The 15,953-nt window shown below is 42.8% G+C and overlaps 2 protein-coding genes across 2 annotated transcripts in view; one reads left to right on the forward strand and one right to left on the reverse strand.

The window, feature by feature from the left end:
• LOC137234942 (nuclear factor 1 X-type-like) overlaps positions 1-15,953 on the reverse strand; it is a 2,160,399-nt gene that overhangs the window by 541,757 nt on the left and 1,602,689 nt on the right. The gene's annotated exons all lie outside the window — the stretch shown is intronic.
• On the forward strand, positions 1,225-3,102 carry LOC137234429 (uncharacterized). The gene has a single exon (XM_067757975.1). The coding sequence runs from the start codon at positions 1,225-1,227 to the stop codon at positions 3,100-3,102; it is 1,878 nt and encodes a 625-aa protein (XP_067614076.1).

The following is a 15,953-nucleotide window of genomic DNA, read 5'->3' on the forward strand; positions in this document are numbered from 1 at the left end:
CAGACGACCTTTGGTCAAACTGATCCTTCTTCCCACGGAGATAGATTGTGCGAGGACCAAAAGCTTCGCTTAACAATCCCCCCCGTTCCTCCACATCCCTCCGTTCAAAAAAAAAAAAAAAAATATCCCACTCACTCGTTCTCCCAAAACGAGTATACCAGAAAAGCCTTTACGCAGACCCTCGGTCTGCCACAGAAAACAAAGGCACTCGGCCCATAATTTTTTTTTTAATTTTCAAAATTTCAAAACCCAACGCTCGCCAACCGAGGCCAATCAACCACCCTAATGCAGATCCCCATCTGCCACAAAACAATTATTTTTCATCTTCAAAATCAAACCCACAATTCACCCGCTCTCCCAGAGCGGGGACAGCAAATCAACCCAACTTCACCCGCTCACCCCGAGCGAGGATGACAGCACACCTACACACTCGGCCAAAGTCGCGAGACCAACAAAATGTATGTATTGAAATAGCTATTAAAAAATAGTTAAAATGGAAACCAACCGTTTCCTTCTTAACTATAAATACAATCAAATCAAAATCCATGCTCAACTACCCATAGGTTGCACCTAACCAGATACGTGCCTCTTTTCGAAAACACATGCAAGATGTTGAGAACGTGTTCAAAATGATACACTGGCACCAACGGGTTAACGGATTTTTTTTTTTTTTTTTACCCGTACCGATAAAGTATTCATTCTTTAAAAGGATGCATATACATTTAATTTAATGGCACTATGACAGCACTCGAAGACTTCGGGATAAGAATATAACTCCTCAACTCCGTTGGTTAGTCAGCAATAGTTTCTTAAACTTGCGCATGTATGTTTTATAAAAGCGTGTTTTCTTTTAATAATAAGAATGTTACATTTTGAAACATCCTGAAAATCAATGCTATAAAAATAATCGATAAGGAAGGAGAAATTTATTATCTTTCATTACAACCTTTCACAATTTTTGGGGTTCGTGTAGGCTTGTATAAATGAATACCCAACATATATATGATTTAACACTACGTTTATGTAAATCGCTGGACCAAAACTATGATGTGGTCAATATGGATTCAGTCGTGTCTGTTATTTCTTCATTGGAATGCTCACCGGTTACCAGAAAGCAATTGGAAGCCACCAGATTGGCAAAGTTTATAAATCATTTAAGAAGACGTACTACGGACGAGAACTTAGCACGTTGGGCTAAGTCATTATTCAAAAAAATGGCGGGAAATGGTTGGTATTCAACAGCAACAAGTATTGGACTCATCGCATATTAAATCATCCACGAAGCATAATGGGCTCGCCGTATTATACCCGCCAAGACAAACTATTCATACTTTAAACGAGCAGCAAGAACTACAACAACAAACTCCCCCACAGCCAATGCACGAGGAAAACAGTATGGGGATTTGTAGTAGTCAATATAATAGTAAAACAAAAACATTTAGACTTGTTGATAGTGGCAGTGGTGGCGATATTGTTGTCGTATCCGCTGCTGCCAATAAACAAATGTTGCTGAATGATGGTTTGCGTATTGCATCGCCAGCAGCGACACTTGGTGATGCAACATCCAAAGCGATAAGCATACCAAAACAAACACAGCAACAACATCAATCGGTGACAATATCATCAAAATGTTCGCTGATCAACAGCACATCTGCACCTTCAAATTCCTCAATACGTTATAAAACTTCAGAACCTCTTACCCCACCACCCGTTACGTGTAGAAAAATTGATGATACGCATACGCGCATACGCAGTTTTTCACTTTCACATAAAATTGCAGCTAACAAATCGCTTCTAAATAATGGAGATGAAGGCGACATGATCATCGAGGACGTCAATACTATGAATTGCATTGGTGGGAATCAGTCGCCATCGCGACAAGGTACGACTGGAAGTCACTATTTGCAGATGATGTCAGCACAACAAGCGGCAATTGCGTCTCGAATGATGCACGTCACACCGGTTATTGGTGGCAGCGGCCGAAGGCGAACAATCAGTTCCAATAGTAATGGGGCTGGTACCCGGGAAGTGCATAACAAATTGGGAAAAAATCGCCGGGAGCACCTCAAAGAATGCTATGAACAGCTGAAGCATCAACTTCCTTTAAAAGAAGATGAACGCAAGAAAACCTCCAATTTAGCAATAATTGGCGAAGCGATTAAATATGTTAAAACCCTTAAAAAGAAAGATCAAGAGCTTGAAGCTGAAGTGGAGCAATTAGCTAAAACGAAAATAAATTCGCAACTTAAGCTTGCTTCATTAAAAAGGGAGTTGGGTCCAAAGTATGAACAAATGTTTCCTGGGCCATTTTTGGACTTTGACCTAAACAATTGTGAAAAGGAGCAGTTGAATGAAACTACATCTCTTTCTTCTGGCCTAGGAAGTATATTATATAGTTCGTCAAGCTCCTTTTCGAGCGGAGGAAGTAATGGCAGCACGACCATGTCCTCACCGGTTGGTGCAAGTATATCCCTGCCCACTGCGTTATCACCTGTGATATCTAAAACTTATATAAATAGCAACATCTCCAGCAGTTCGGGTAGCGTCAATAACAATAATTCTTCCAATATAAGCATGACATCGAGGTCTATCGGTGTGTTGGAGCATAATCAACAACATCAGATTAAGACATCTTCAATATCTGCAAATACTAGTCCGACAGCCATGTCGCTAACACGGGACTCCCCAACTCCTTCAACGCCATCCCCATCTCCATCATCTTCGAGTTGCATTTCATCGTCATCATCATTGATATCATCATCACCACCGAGTGCTCTGAATGGCATGGTAAGTGGACGAAGTGTGACTGTCAGTATTCCGAATAACTTAAAGATAAGCGGAAACAATTCAGTTGGTGTAAATAGAGTAACAAATGCGGGCTCTTGTGCAACAGTCGGTAATAGAACATCGTCGGCAACCGCTCCAATAATAGCAACATCTGCGCCTGCAAACAGCGTTAGTTCTTCGAATAATGTTTTGACAATTCAAATCTGGACATTTTGCCTTCACATATTTAACTGGATGTTGACGTGTATTGATCCCTTCCATTGGATTGAAATATCACTATTTTTAAATAAGTACCATCCAGTTGAACTTCTTTAAATTGCTATGTCGACAGGGTTAAAAGTATTATTAGATGCAGCTCAATATATTGAGCATCAAGAGAAGTTAAAGAGATCCCCAATAACGGCTTAAAATGATATTGTAAAGCTATGTTATGTCGGTCAATGTTCTACGCGTTTTGATATAGCGAGCGGTGTTTGTGGCAACAATGTTATGAATACAAGAACTGCACGAAACACAACGGATTTATGTCAGCAAGTCTCATCTTCTGCACCAGCTGCAAGTGCCAGATTTCATCATGTTGCCAACGGGGTGATCATAACTAACAACAGCAATTCCCTAAATGGAAACCAATTGGTAGTTGAAACGAAAAAAAAATCTTACTTACTTACTTAATTGGCGCTTAACCGTCTAAACGGTTATGGCCGTCCAACAAGGTGCACCAGTCGCTCCTTCGCTCCGCCAACCGGCGCCAATTGGTCACACCAAGGGAGTTTAAATCGTTTTCCACCTGGTCCTTCCAACGGAGTGGGGGCCGACCTCTACCTCTGCTTCCATAGGCGGGTTCCGATAGAAACACTTTCTTGGCCGGAGCATCATCTTTCATTCGCATAACATGGCCTAGCCAGCGCAGCCGCTGCGTTTTAATTCGCTGGACTATGTTGATGTCTGCGTATAGCTCGTACAGCTCATCATTAAATCTTCTTCGGTACTCGCCATCGCCAACGCGTAGAGGTCCATAAATCTTTCGAAGAACTTTTCTCTCGAACACTCCCAAAGCCGCTTCATCTGCTGTTGTCATGGTCCATGCTTCTGCCCCATATAGCAGGACGGGTACGATAAGTGACTTGTAGAGTATGGTTTTCGTTCGCCGAGAGAGGACTTTACTTTTCAATTGCCTAACTAGTCCAAAGTAGCATTTATTGGCAAGATTGATTCTTCGCTGGATTTCAGTGCTGATGTTGTTGCTAATGTTGATGCTGGTTCCCAAATAAACGAAGTCTTTTACTATTTCGAAATTATGGCTGCCAACAGTAGCGTGGTTGCCAAGGCGCATATGCGCTGACTCTTTGCTCGATGACAGCAGGTACTTCGTTTTGTCCTCATTCACCATCAAACCCATCTTTACCGCTTCTTTTTCCAGCTTGGAGTAAGCAGAACTAACAGCGCGGGTGTTTAGGCCGATGATATCAATGTCATCAGCATATGCCAGTAATTGCACGCTTTTATAGTATATTGTTCCAGTGCGGTTAAGTTCTGCAGCTAGTATAATTTTCTCCAGCATCAAATTAAAGAAATCGCACGATAGGGGGTCACCCTGTATGAAACCTCGTTTAGTTTCGAACGGCTCGGAGAGGTCCTTCCCAATTCTGACTGAGCTGCTGGTGTTGCTCAACGTCATTTTGCACAGCCGTATAAGTTTTGCGGGGAAACCAAATTCAGACATAGCGGCATATAGGCAGCTCCTTTTCGTGCTGTCGAAGGCGGCTTTAAAGTCGACGAAGAGGTGATGTGTGTCGATTCTCTTTTCACGGTTTTTTCCAAGATTTGGCGCATTGTGAAAATCTGGCCGATGGTAGATTTACCAGGTCTGAAGCCGCACTGATAAGGTCCAATCAGCCGGTTCACGGTGGGCTTCAATCTTTCGCACAATACACTTGAAAGGACCTTATATGCGATATTAAGAAGGCTGATTCCACGATAGTTGGTGCATTTTGCAGTATCCCCCTTCTTGTGGTCTGGGCAAAGAACACTTAGATTCCAACCGTCGGGCATGCTTTCGTCCGCCCATATTTTGCTAAGAAGCTGCTGCATGCGCCTTACCAACTCCTCGCCGCCGAACTTGAATAGCTCCGCAGGCAATCCATCAGCGCCCACGGCCTTGTTGTTTTTCAATCTGGTTATTGCTATTCTAACTTCGTCATAATCGGGCGGGGGGACATATATTCCATCATCATCGATTGCGGGATCGGGTTCTTCATCTCTGCGCGGTGAATTGCTGCCTCCATTTAGGAGAGCAGAGAAGTGTTCCCTCCATAATCTAAGCACTCTCTGGACATCAGTTACAAGGTCGCCGTTTTCATTCCTACAGGAGTTTGCCCCGGTCTTAAAACCTTCCGTCTGTCGCCGTATTTTTTGGTAGAATTTTCGGGCGTTATTCCTAGTGGCTAGCAGCTCAAGCTCCTCGCACTCACGCCTTTCTGCTTCTGCTTTTTTCTTCCTGAAAAGGCGTCTCGCTTCCCTTTTCAACTCACGATAGCGTTCACACACTCCTCTTGTCGCGCTCGCTTTTAACGTAGCCCTGTAGGCAGCGTCTTTTCTTTCGGTTGCAACGCGGCATTCTTCATCATACCAGTTGTTTTTTCGTGGCCGCCGGTAACCAATTTTTTCCTCGGCGGCAGTATGAAGTGCTTTGGAGATATGCTCCCACTGCTCCTGTATTCCTTCAGGATGAGTTGTGCCCTCAGAGAGCAGGTGTGAGAGTCGAGTTGCGAAATCATTGGCAGTCTGTTGTGATTGAAGCTTTTCGACGTCTAGCTTTCCTTGTGTTTTTTGTTCCTTGTTTTTAGCCGCGTTGAGGCGGGTGCGTATTTTGGCTGCAACGAGATAATGGTCCGAATCGATGTTAGGTCCTCGGATCGTTCGCACATCTAAAACACTGGAGGCATGCCGTCCGTCTATCACAACGTGATCGATCTGATTGCGAGTATTTCGATCAGGAGACAGCCATGTAGCTTGATTTATCTTTTTATGCATGAACCTCGTGCTTGATATGACCATGTTTCGAGCACCGGCAAAGTCAATCAGCCTCAGTCCGTTAGGAGAAGTTTCATTGTGTAGGCTGAACTTTCCGACTGTAGGGCCAAAAACACCTTCTTTGCCCACCCTGGCGTTAAAGTCGCCAAGCACGACTTTTATATCATGACGGGGGCAGCGCTCGTATGTGCGTTCTAATTGTTCATAAAAAGTGTCTTTCACCTCATCGTCTTTCTCCTCTGTCGGCGCATGGGCGCAGATGAATGATATATTAAAAAATTTTGCTTTTATTCGAATAGCGGCGAGACGCTCGTCCACAGGCTTGAACGCCAGCACTTGGCGACAAAGTCTCTCTCCCACCACGAATCCGACGCCGAAACTGCGCTTATTCGCATGGCCACTCCAATATATGTCACAATTTTTGATCTTCTTTCTTCCTTGCTTCGTCCAACGCATTTCTTGGATGGCGGTGATGTGAGATTTTGCTTTGACGAGGACATCAACCAGCCGGGCATCTGCACCAATCCCATTCAGGGAGCGGACGTTCCAGGTGCATGCCCTCAATTCATTGTCCTTCAAACGTTTGCCATGGTCGTCATCAATAGAGAGTGTATTTATCCGAGGCTTGTTGCTATATTTCATTGGAGTATGGTTTTACGTGGCGGGTCCCAAGCGCAGCGCACAACCCGCTCAGCGGGGGTGAAAATATTACTTGGCACGTTTATATAGCGAGCCGCTTGCTCCAAGACAGACGCCCGCTTGCATTCGCACCTAGAGGTGTACAGACGCTGCCGATGAAATCTCCCCCGGCTAGCCCTTAAACCGATTACGTCAGAGTGGCCTAGCCAGGTTGTCGCCTTCTCACATTAGCTCACCGCTAAACGGGTGTTTAGCGGCTACCCAGAGGATACTTGGCCGCAAGCGACCGGCAGTAGTGAGCTGCTTGAACCGCATGCAAAAGAATCGCTCTGGCCATTCCCAGGTGAATGGCGGTCAGAAGCTTTCCCCACTTTCGTGGACTTCTACACACGGCCCCACCCTCCAAAAAAAAATCATCCTAAGCAAAATAACAACAAAGACGTGACTGATTATGAGTTTACAAACATCAAGGTTGGTGGAGCCATAACAACTTTAAAGGGTACTCCTCAATCTTCAAAAATATCATCATTTTCCCCAATTGCTACAAATGATGAGACAGCGACGGAAGCAGGCATTCCCGAGGATGCATTTTCCTCAAATTCAAATTCATCCAGTGCGAAGCTTGCAAGATTGGAATTTAAAGATTGGTCAAGTGTAGTATCCCTAATTTTAGTCGATAACTCCAAATCCATTAACTTGCTTAGCACTGCTGTACGGTGAAAAATTTCGCTTTCTGTTGGTAATAAATCGGGACGTTCTTGAGATACTGGTATCTCTGGCGTGGGTACCTACCTTTTTTCATTCGAGCTGTACTTCATTTTCTGTCTGCGCAAACGTTCATCATTCCAAATAGCTTCGACACCAGGTTTTGAAGGCTCATTGTTTTGATCATAATTTGCCAGCTGGAAACGGCTAAGAATGAAATTGGAGCCAATATCAACTTCAAGTGTACAAATTGATTGCTTTTTTGGAACACTTTGGTGAAGTACTTGCTGCTCCTTCAGCTCGAGAAGGGGATCGCCTACAAGTATATATCGCAGAACTGAGCAATTAATGTGCATATATGTAGTGTGCGCATCGACGCACCCACCTTTAGTTAGAATGTTGTCGGCGACTTGACGAAATTTCACAATTTCCAATGGTACGTGTATAAAACTCATACCATACAAATTGTAATACCATAAACTGTAGAATGTACGGCACATGTGATTCGCATGGATGAAAAATTTTATTCATAACAGCGCCGTTTTGTAGCAAATTCGCGGCTCGACAAACAAATCGAGGATTAAACATAGATATTTACGGTAACTAATTAGGCATCTTCAAATTTGTGATCTGTAATTAAATAAACGAAGAAATCTCGATTCAAAAGGATTTATCCGTCTACTTAAATGAAAAATTAACAAATGATAGTACTACGGCCACGCGCCGTAGTAAAAAGAATGAAGCAACGGGAAAAAATCTTTCGATTAGTCCCGTTTGTTTCAATTCTGAGAAATTTACATTCTATACACGGGTGTGTATGAATGTGCACAATTTTTTTTGTCTTTGCGGCTGGTAAATATCTACCAGTGCATGGACTCTTGTAAAGGCAAAATGTTGGGGCACTGAAAATGGTAGTAGAAGTTTCGTGAAAACGATAACTACGGTTTATATTGGTACCAAAAAATTCCCAATTTTATCGTAAAACAAACAAATCACAAAATAAATCACATCCCAAAACGTCTACCTACCACAACAATTTTCCAAGGTACCAAAATTACTGCCGCCAAATAACCAAGTTCAGCACGTTATCGTTTACGTAAAACTTCTTATTGTCGTTCAAATTATGCAAAAAAAAAAAAAAAAAACTGAGAAAAATAGCGCAGAAAATATTCGCGTACTCAGTCATTATATTTCTCCACTCAAAAATTTATTTCCTGTTTAAGTTCTTCACAAATTTTTTCAAAATCTATTGATTTGGTCAGTATCGCCCCCTAATGGTAGTTGGGTGGGCTCTGCAATTCAATACTTTAAAATTATCGCAGTATACGTTTTCAGTGCGAAAATACTGAAATATTGGTAGAATCTAGGTTTTGGTAGCAGTAGTAGTAGAAAATGAAAAATGGGCCAAAAAGGTTGGTCAAACTACCAATGCGGTAAAGTCCGTGCACTGACTGTCCATATACTTATACCAACGTATGTACATATATATGCCTAGTTTAAATGTACATTATATTAGGGATGCATAAAAAGATGCAAACGGGTACCCAAAAACTCGAGTCTGAGGAATCGGTATCGGAGCCAAATACCCTTCGGGAACCGTGCCGTTTGATAAAGGCCATCAATAAAACAGGACTACAAGAGTACTTGGGATAAGTTGAACAAATAAGCGGAGGGCAATACCAACAAATAAAAAATTATACATTTTATAAAGATCTCCCCTCTTCCAAAACGAACATATTTTTTCTTTATTGGCAGACAATTTTGCTGTCCAGACATTTTTTTTGCGGCGGGCAGGAAAGTTGTTGGTTTTTAGCACCAACAACACAAATAACAGCGACTCAAAAGAACCCACACTATACACTTTCTATCCGGGTCGGTACCAGAATGTGCGAACCGAAAAATCGTAAAAGCTCATTTTTCTGCAGCACTAGTGTGCCCGTGGCGAACTAAAACGCTACAGGGCGACACAAAATAAACAAAATAAGGCACTAAAGACCCAGGCACATAACGTGCGTGGAAAGAGGCCATGCACATGATGTGCGCCAAATATGAATATTTTTATACTGTTACAGATGTTTTTCCCCTACGCAAGCGCTACTAAAATATCCCAAATCTCAACAATACAATTAGGGAACACTCGCCCCGGCACTTTGACAATGACCCGACCCATTGAAACCTATTTCACTCCTTTCAGAAAAATGGGTCGTTTTGCCGCTTTAAAACGTAATGCTGTCACGAACGCAGCGCGTTATTCGTCGGAATGCCGAGTGTGTCTTGAGCGACACCCTATCCGCTTGTGTCCAGCCTTTCGGGCGAAAAGGCCAGAAGAGCGCCTCTACGTAACCATTCGCGAAAGCTACTGCGGAAATTGTCTGGCGCCTGGTCACCGCTCTAACGCGTGCCCAAGCCAAGGGCGATGCAAACGGTGCGGCGAGAAGCACCACACGATGCTGCACATCGCCTCGATCGACGAAGAGGAGCAGCTATTACAAGAAGCCCGCTCCAAGCCATGGAGCGTCCAAGTGGAAGAGGAGCTAGATTCACACCGAGAGCGGATAGACGACTCCATCTCGTTATATGCGTCGGACGCTGGAACGGAGACTGGACCTCTTCGTCCACCCCGAAACCGAGATGCCAGCCGAACCGGAGCGGAGACGCGGTCTCTTCGCCCGACCATACCACCTACTGCCAAATCATTTCGACCACTTCTGCAGCACGAGAGGAAGCGGCTCCAACAGGGGACAGCGACAGCACGGCGCCATACATATAACGGCCGAGCGGAGACCCGGTCTCTTCGCCGGCAACCCAGGAACCCCCAACGGAGACGACATTCACGTGACCACAGAGCGGAGACAAGGCCTCTTCGCCTGCCCCAACGACATCAGCCACAAGATCGCAGCCACGGAGGCAACACACTGCAGCTCACCACCGTGTCCGCCTTCCGGTCAGGGCTCGTAGCCCAGCATTCAGCAGCCACCGCCACCATGATACCAACGGTAGCGATCACACCCACCGCGGTCGTGAAGATAGAAGCTGGGGGGCGGCTACACCTCGTCCGTGCCTTACTTGACGGATGCTCCCCCACCACCGTGATTGCGGATGAGCTCGCCCAGGAGCTCCAACTTCCTACCAGCAACACTGGCGGGCAAGCAGGATGTCTGCTACGTATCCGAGGTAGACACGGACAGAACAAAAGGATTGCGACCCATGCTGTAGTCTTATCCAATTTTCGGCGCATGACACCGACGACCAGCATCGACAGCGCTATCGCAGCCCCGTACGCACATCTCCGTCTGGCGGATCCGCAGTTCCATGCATCCGCGCCGATCCGCCTCATCCTAGGAACAGATGTATATGCGGAGATAATATTACCAGGGATTCTGCCCACCACGTTTGGCCCTTTGCTGGCTCAGAGTACCATCTTCGGTTGGGTACTCTCGGGCACAACCAAGGCCTAACATCAAAATGTTCGGTAATGACCGACCCAGATGAATTTTTTATAATTTGCTATTTTTATTGAATTTTTGGTGTACACAGTTGCAAAAGACTTGCATTGTAAATTCGTACCAGCGAAAAATCTTTCGATTCCTCCATTGCCATACCTGCGTGTCAAATAATAGCTGACAGGGAGAACGGCAGTCGCAAACGGCCAGATAATGGAATAAAGGTTTGTTTTTTCTTTTGCTCGCCGTTATTAAATTGAAGTGTCATGAATTGTACATTTGTTTCAAATCAGCTTTCTTTTAAATTTGTATACCGAAAATCCGACTACATATTAATATTCATTTCTATAATCAAGTTTATAGATTAAATTTGAGCCACCAGCTATGCAGGCATTTTAAAATATGTAAATAAAGCAATATACCAGTCGTCTACAGAAATGTTTGAAAACCACTGGTGAGCTAATGATTTAGGCAATCGAACAACGATTGAACAGGTGATCGAAGCTGTTTACTATTGTGCACATTTCTATCAAACCTTCGCCACTTGTATGAATTCACAATGGAGGTGTGCGTTTTAAAAGCTTGTATCATTACAATAAGTTATTTTTTATTGAATTTTCTTCATGCAAAATTCACAAGCATAGAACTTCCAATGAATTTGTAATAAACGGCAAGAAATATGAACACGTATATCTTCTTACTTCTTTTCGCAATCCCTAGCTCTAGGCAAACCTGGCTCACGCCTTACACCATAACGGGAAAATTGGTGAATGACCGAGGCAGCAGCAACCAAGCTCCCACACTGCGCAAACCATTTTGCGTGCCGCCAAGCCGGCGGACTTTCCGGCATTATGTTAAGTTAGATATAATTAATTACAAGTCTTTTATTTTTTTCTCTTCTTCACGGTCGGTGATCCTTGGCGGACTGTGATGTTGCGTACCGCAAGGGGGGCGGCATGTTTAGGCCCAATGCCTAACTTTTATCTGATTGACGGCGCCCCTCCCTAACGTTTTAATAATATTTCCAGCCACCCACACTCACGCCGCATTTGTGTGCATGCATGCACATGCATGCGTTTCATACGCATGCACGTGTGTCTGCGGGTTGTCAGCACCCATGCACGTATATGTGGGGGTTGTTGTGTGTGTGGCTTTTTTTCCCCTCCTTAACACCAGAGGACTTTTTCGCGGCTTAGCGGTTGTCCTCAACGGGATAACCGCTCTCTTTCTCGATTGACCGCCAACCAGCACACGTCGCAAGGATCACCATCGTCACTTAAAACACCAAGGTAATATTGTAACCACAGTGTATATTTTCCTTCACTCTAAATTAAATATTATATTATAACGAGGAAATTCCTCTTTGTGTTCTTATTTATTTCTTTTGAGCGCACCATCCACTCCAAGATCGACCCTTGTGCGCCTACCCACTGCCGGTTTACGACGCACTCAGGCCGAACAATAATAAATTAAAAAATGCTTGCTTGCAGTGGGCTTTGAACCCGCAACCCTAAACGTGTGAGTCGGGTACGTCATCCACTGTGCCACGACTCATACACCTACAAGCGCATCAAATTACTCCCTTATAACTCATATTAAACTGCTCGCCCTCAACTGCCCCACGCTTAGCTACCATTCAAGGGAAGATGTCCATTTATGGTTTACATGCACAGTAAACCTCATAAGTACGGTTTGAAAACTTGGGTAGCAGCCGATGTCCGCACGAAGTTCTGTCTGAATTTTCAAACATACTTGGGAAAAGAGTCAATAAACTCACAGCCAGAAAGAAACCAAGGACAGGATCTGGTGAGCTCCTACCCTGGCCGTAATATAACAACAGATAATTTTTTCACAACGTAAGAATTGGCGCAAGAACTACTCAAACGAAATATTACTCTTGTTGGTACGGTGCGAGGTAACCGAAGGTTCCTTCCAGTATGCAGTACTAAAAAAAGAGGATCGTAAACTGCCTGTATTTTCAAGTAGATTTTTCTTCAGCCAGCAAGTTTCGCTGGTACAATATGTTCCTAAGAAATACAAAATTGTCACAGTTTTAAGCACTCTGCATCACGGAAAAGATGTGATTCCAAGCAATCCAAAAAAGCTACCAGAGATTATTTCATACTACAACAGCACGAAAGGAGGAGCAGATAAAAATAAAAAATAAAAAAATAAATGTAAGGCGCGATAACCTCCGCAGAGATCTAAGGCCGAGCTTCTCTTCCAATTTGCGTCGTGCTCCTCTTGATTTTCCCTACAAATTGGCCGGACGGGACCTACATGTTTTATGCCGATTCCGAACGGCATCTGCAAGGCAGATGAATTTTCACTGAGAGCTTTTCATGGCAGAAATACACCCGGAGCGCTTGCCAAACACTGCCGAGGGGCGACCCCGCTTAGAAAAATTGTCTTCTAATTTAAAAACTTTATTTCTAAAATTTTGATGTTGCTTTTTCCGGGGTGCGAACCCAGAGCATACGGTGTGGTAGGCGGAGCACGCTACCATCACACCACGGTGGCCGCCAGGAGGAGGAGTAGATACAATTGATCAATTGGTAGAAACATACTCCTGTAAAAGGCAAACAAAACGATGGCCTGTAGCTTTGTTTAGCAATATGATTGATATATCTGCTCTCAATGGATTTGTTTTGTGGACTGAAGTGAACCCGTCCAAAACTTATAAAAGGAGGCTGTTCCAAGATCACAAGCATCGGCATCAATTATCCAAAAAATGAGAACCGAGTCTGAGCAACCAAACACACCAACGACTGAGCCTAGCCGTAAAAGGAAAGCGAGTCAAAGAGTACCTTGCGCTATCTGTCCATCGGGTAAACGTCGGAAGACTTATGAGCACTGTAAGGTATGTGGAACTGCTGTATGCCCTCAGCATCGGACTACGGTCTCTATCACAATGTCTTATTGCGGAAACCATGCTCCATAAACTTAAAAATAATTTCTTTAATGAAATAATATGAAATCTTTTTATTTTAATGTGTTTAAACATGAATTAAATTTTTTTTAAACCTATGTTATAATTTTTGGACTGAAATATATGCGTGGTCATTTCGTGACCTTAATGACTAATTTGTAAGTTTTTCTTAATAATACAGAAGGGTTAAGCATACTGTTTAGGCCACCAGCCTAAATATTCGCTACCACCCTAATGTACACTTTTGGCAATTTTAGTATTTACCGGTAACGGCCCACCCCTGCCGAGCGCTAACTTTAAAGGGGAAAACTCGACGAAAGTTAGCTATCGGCAGGTGGTGCGGACCTTTTTCGTTTTTTAAACTTTCTTTCTATTTTGGAACGTCAACGAGCCAGCAGCCAGCCCCAGGTGAGTTTCCTAACTTTTTTTCGAGTGTACATCGTAAAATCTAAACTGTGTTCTAGATTGTGAACTGCAAAGTGAACCTATTTCCTATAATTAAACTTTTGCCACTGTCACTTAAATTTTAATTCTTAACTTGCTATTTGCAATTAATCACGGGCATACATTTGAACGTGTTAAGTGCATTTGGTAATTCGATTAATTTCTTCCTAACTGCACTACGGCACATTCACTCGGAATTGCTATTTATATTGTGAAATTAATTAAACTTCCTGACGGCCAGGAAATTTGTGAGTGCTTCACTTGTATAAACCATTATTGTAGAATATTTATTGTTTATAAATAAATTGTAACGAATCGGTAATTATTCTTCTCTTTTCTATTTCTTTATTTGCGTGCGATCGCGCCCCACGACACGGGTACCACATTCCCCCCGCAAACATTGGTCCTTACGCGCCGAGAGAAGCAAAATCAGCACCTTTTTTCAAAAAATTCTTATTGGAAATTCACATTTTGGATAAATATTATAAAAGTTTGAAGAGGTACTATAAACATAAAACCAGCGAAAACACAAGACAAGCGAGCACACATACAGCCACAAATCATCACAGCATACAGCTAAAACGAATAAAAGCATCTTCGATATCACATACATTAAAATCATCACATCCATCCAGCATTACACACAAGCCATTATATCATACAGTCCATTAGCTTCATCACACAACATCACATCATCACATTACTCAGTTCATCACATCATCACATTAATCAGTCCATCACATCAACACATCTCTGCCCAACGATCAATTTATCAAATAAAAACACAAGGTACGTGGTTGCTTGGTATTGCACATATTTTTTTAAATTTAATTTACGTGTTTTACGTAAAAGTGCACTGTGTGATAGTTACAAAAAGAGGCAAAGCAAGTGAAAATTGTTAGATTTCGTGTTTTTTAAGCACACAACCGCCTTTTGACGATCGGGTAATTCCCCCCACCAGTGGTAAGGGTTACTCGACACCGCTCAAGGCAGACAGGCAGTGATTTTTTTAGTTTTTTTTCACATTCATCACTGCACTGTATTGTACCCCTCGTCGTCACAGTCATTGACAAAACTCCCTAGTCAGGAACCATATTTTCACTTGGTTGATAGCCTTAGCTTGCCTATCACAGAAGTCACTTTAGTAATCAGTTTGCAAGCTGAAATATTACCAAAAGCCAAAAAGTATCACTACGTTGGGTGGCTAGTGGCTCATCACAATTGGTCACAAACACAATTTTATACTGATCGTTTTTTATATTATATAGCTGTATGTTTTCAGCGTTTTTATAATAAATAATTAAAAGTGCAGTTGTCCACATTAAGTTGGATAAACACATTTATTTTCTTATTTATATTGGGAAAGATACCCTGGTTGGCTACTCGGCGATACTCATTAACGTTCACATAACACGTTTTTGTATACACATTAAATCCTCGTCAGGATTTCTATTTGTGTTTCACTGTCACTTGTGTACACATTAAATCCTCGTCGGGATTTCTATCTGTGGTTCAAACATTACACATTATATCCACATTGGGATTACCATCTGCGTTTTTAATTTTTTTTAAACACGCTAAGTTTTCAAAATATTTCTATCTGTGTCCAACACACCTGTTAAGACACATTAAATATTTGCAGACGATTCTCTTCTCTGCATTGCATATCACTGTAGACACATTAAATCCTTTCAGGACTTCTATCCGTGCTTAATATCACTTCGCACCGACTAGAACCTTTCAGGATTTCTATCTGTGCTGCATATCACTACATTTATATCACTTTATACACACTAAATCCTCGTCAGGATTTCTATCTGTGTTTATTTCCATATCACTGCATACACATTAAATCCTCGTCAGGATTTCTATCTGTGCTGCATATCACTACATTTATATCATTTTATACACACTAAATCCTCGTCAGGATTTCTATTTGTGTTTATTTCGATATCACTGCATACACATTAAAT

Source organism: Eurosta solidaginis, chromosome X (assembly GCF_040869045.1).
Source record: "Eurosta solidaginis isolate ZX-2024a chromosome X, ASM4086904v1, whole genome shotgun sequence".
Classification (NCBI taxonomy): Eukaryota; Metazoa; Arthropoda; class Insecta; order Diptera; family Tephritidae; genus Eurosta; species Eurosta solidaginis.

Bases quoted from the DNA above. Each gene is read 5' to 3' on its own strand.
- LOC137234429 (XM_067757975.1), top strand. From the start codon at position 1,225: ATGGTTGGTATTCAACAGCAACAAGTATTGGACTCATCGCATATTAAA.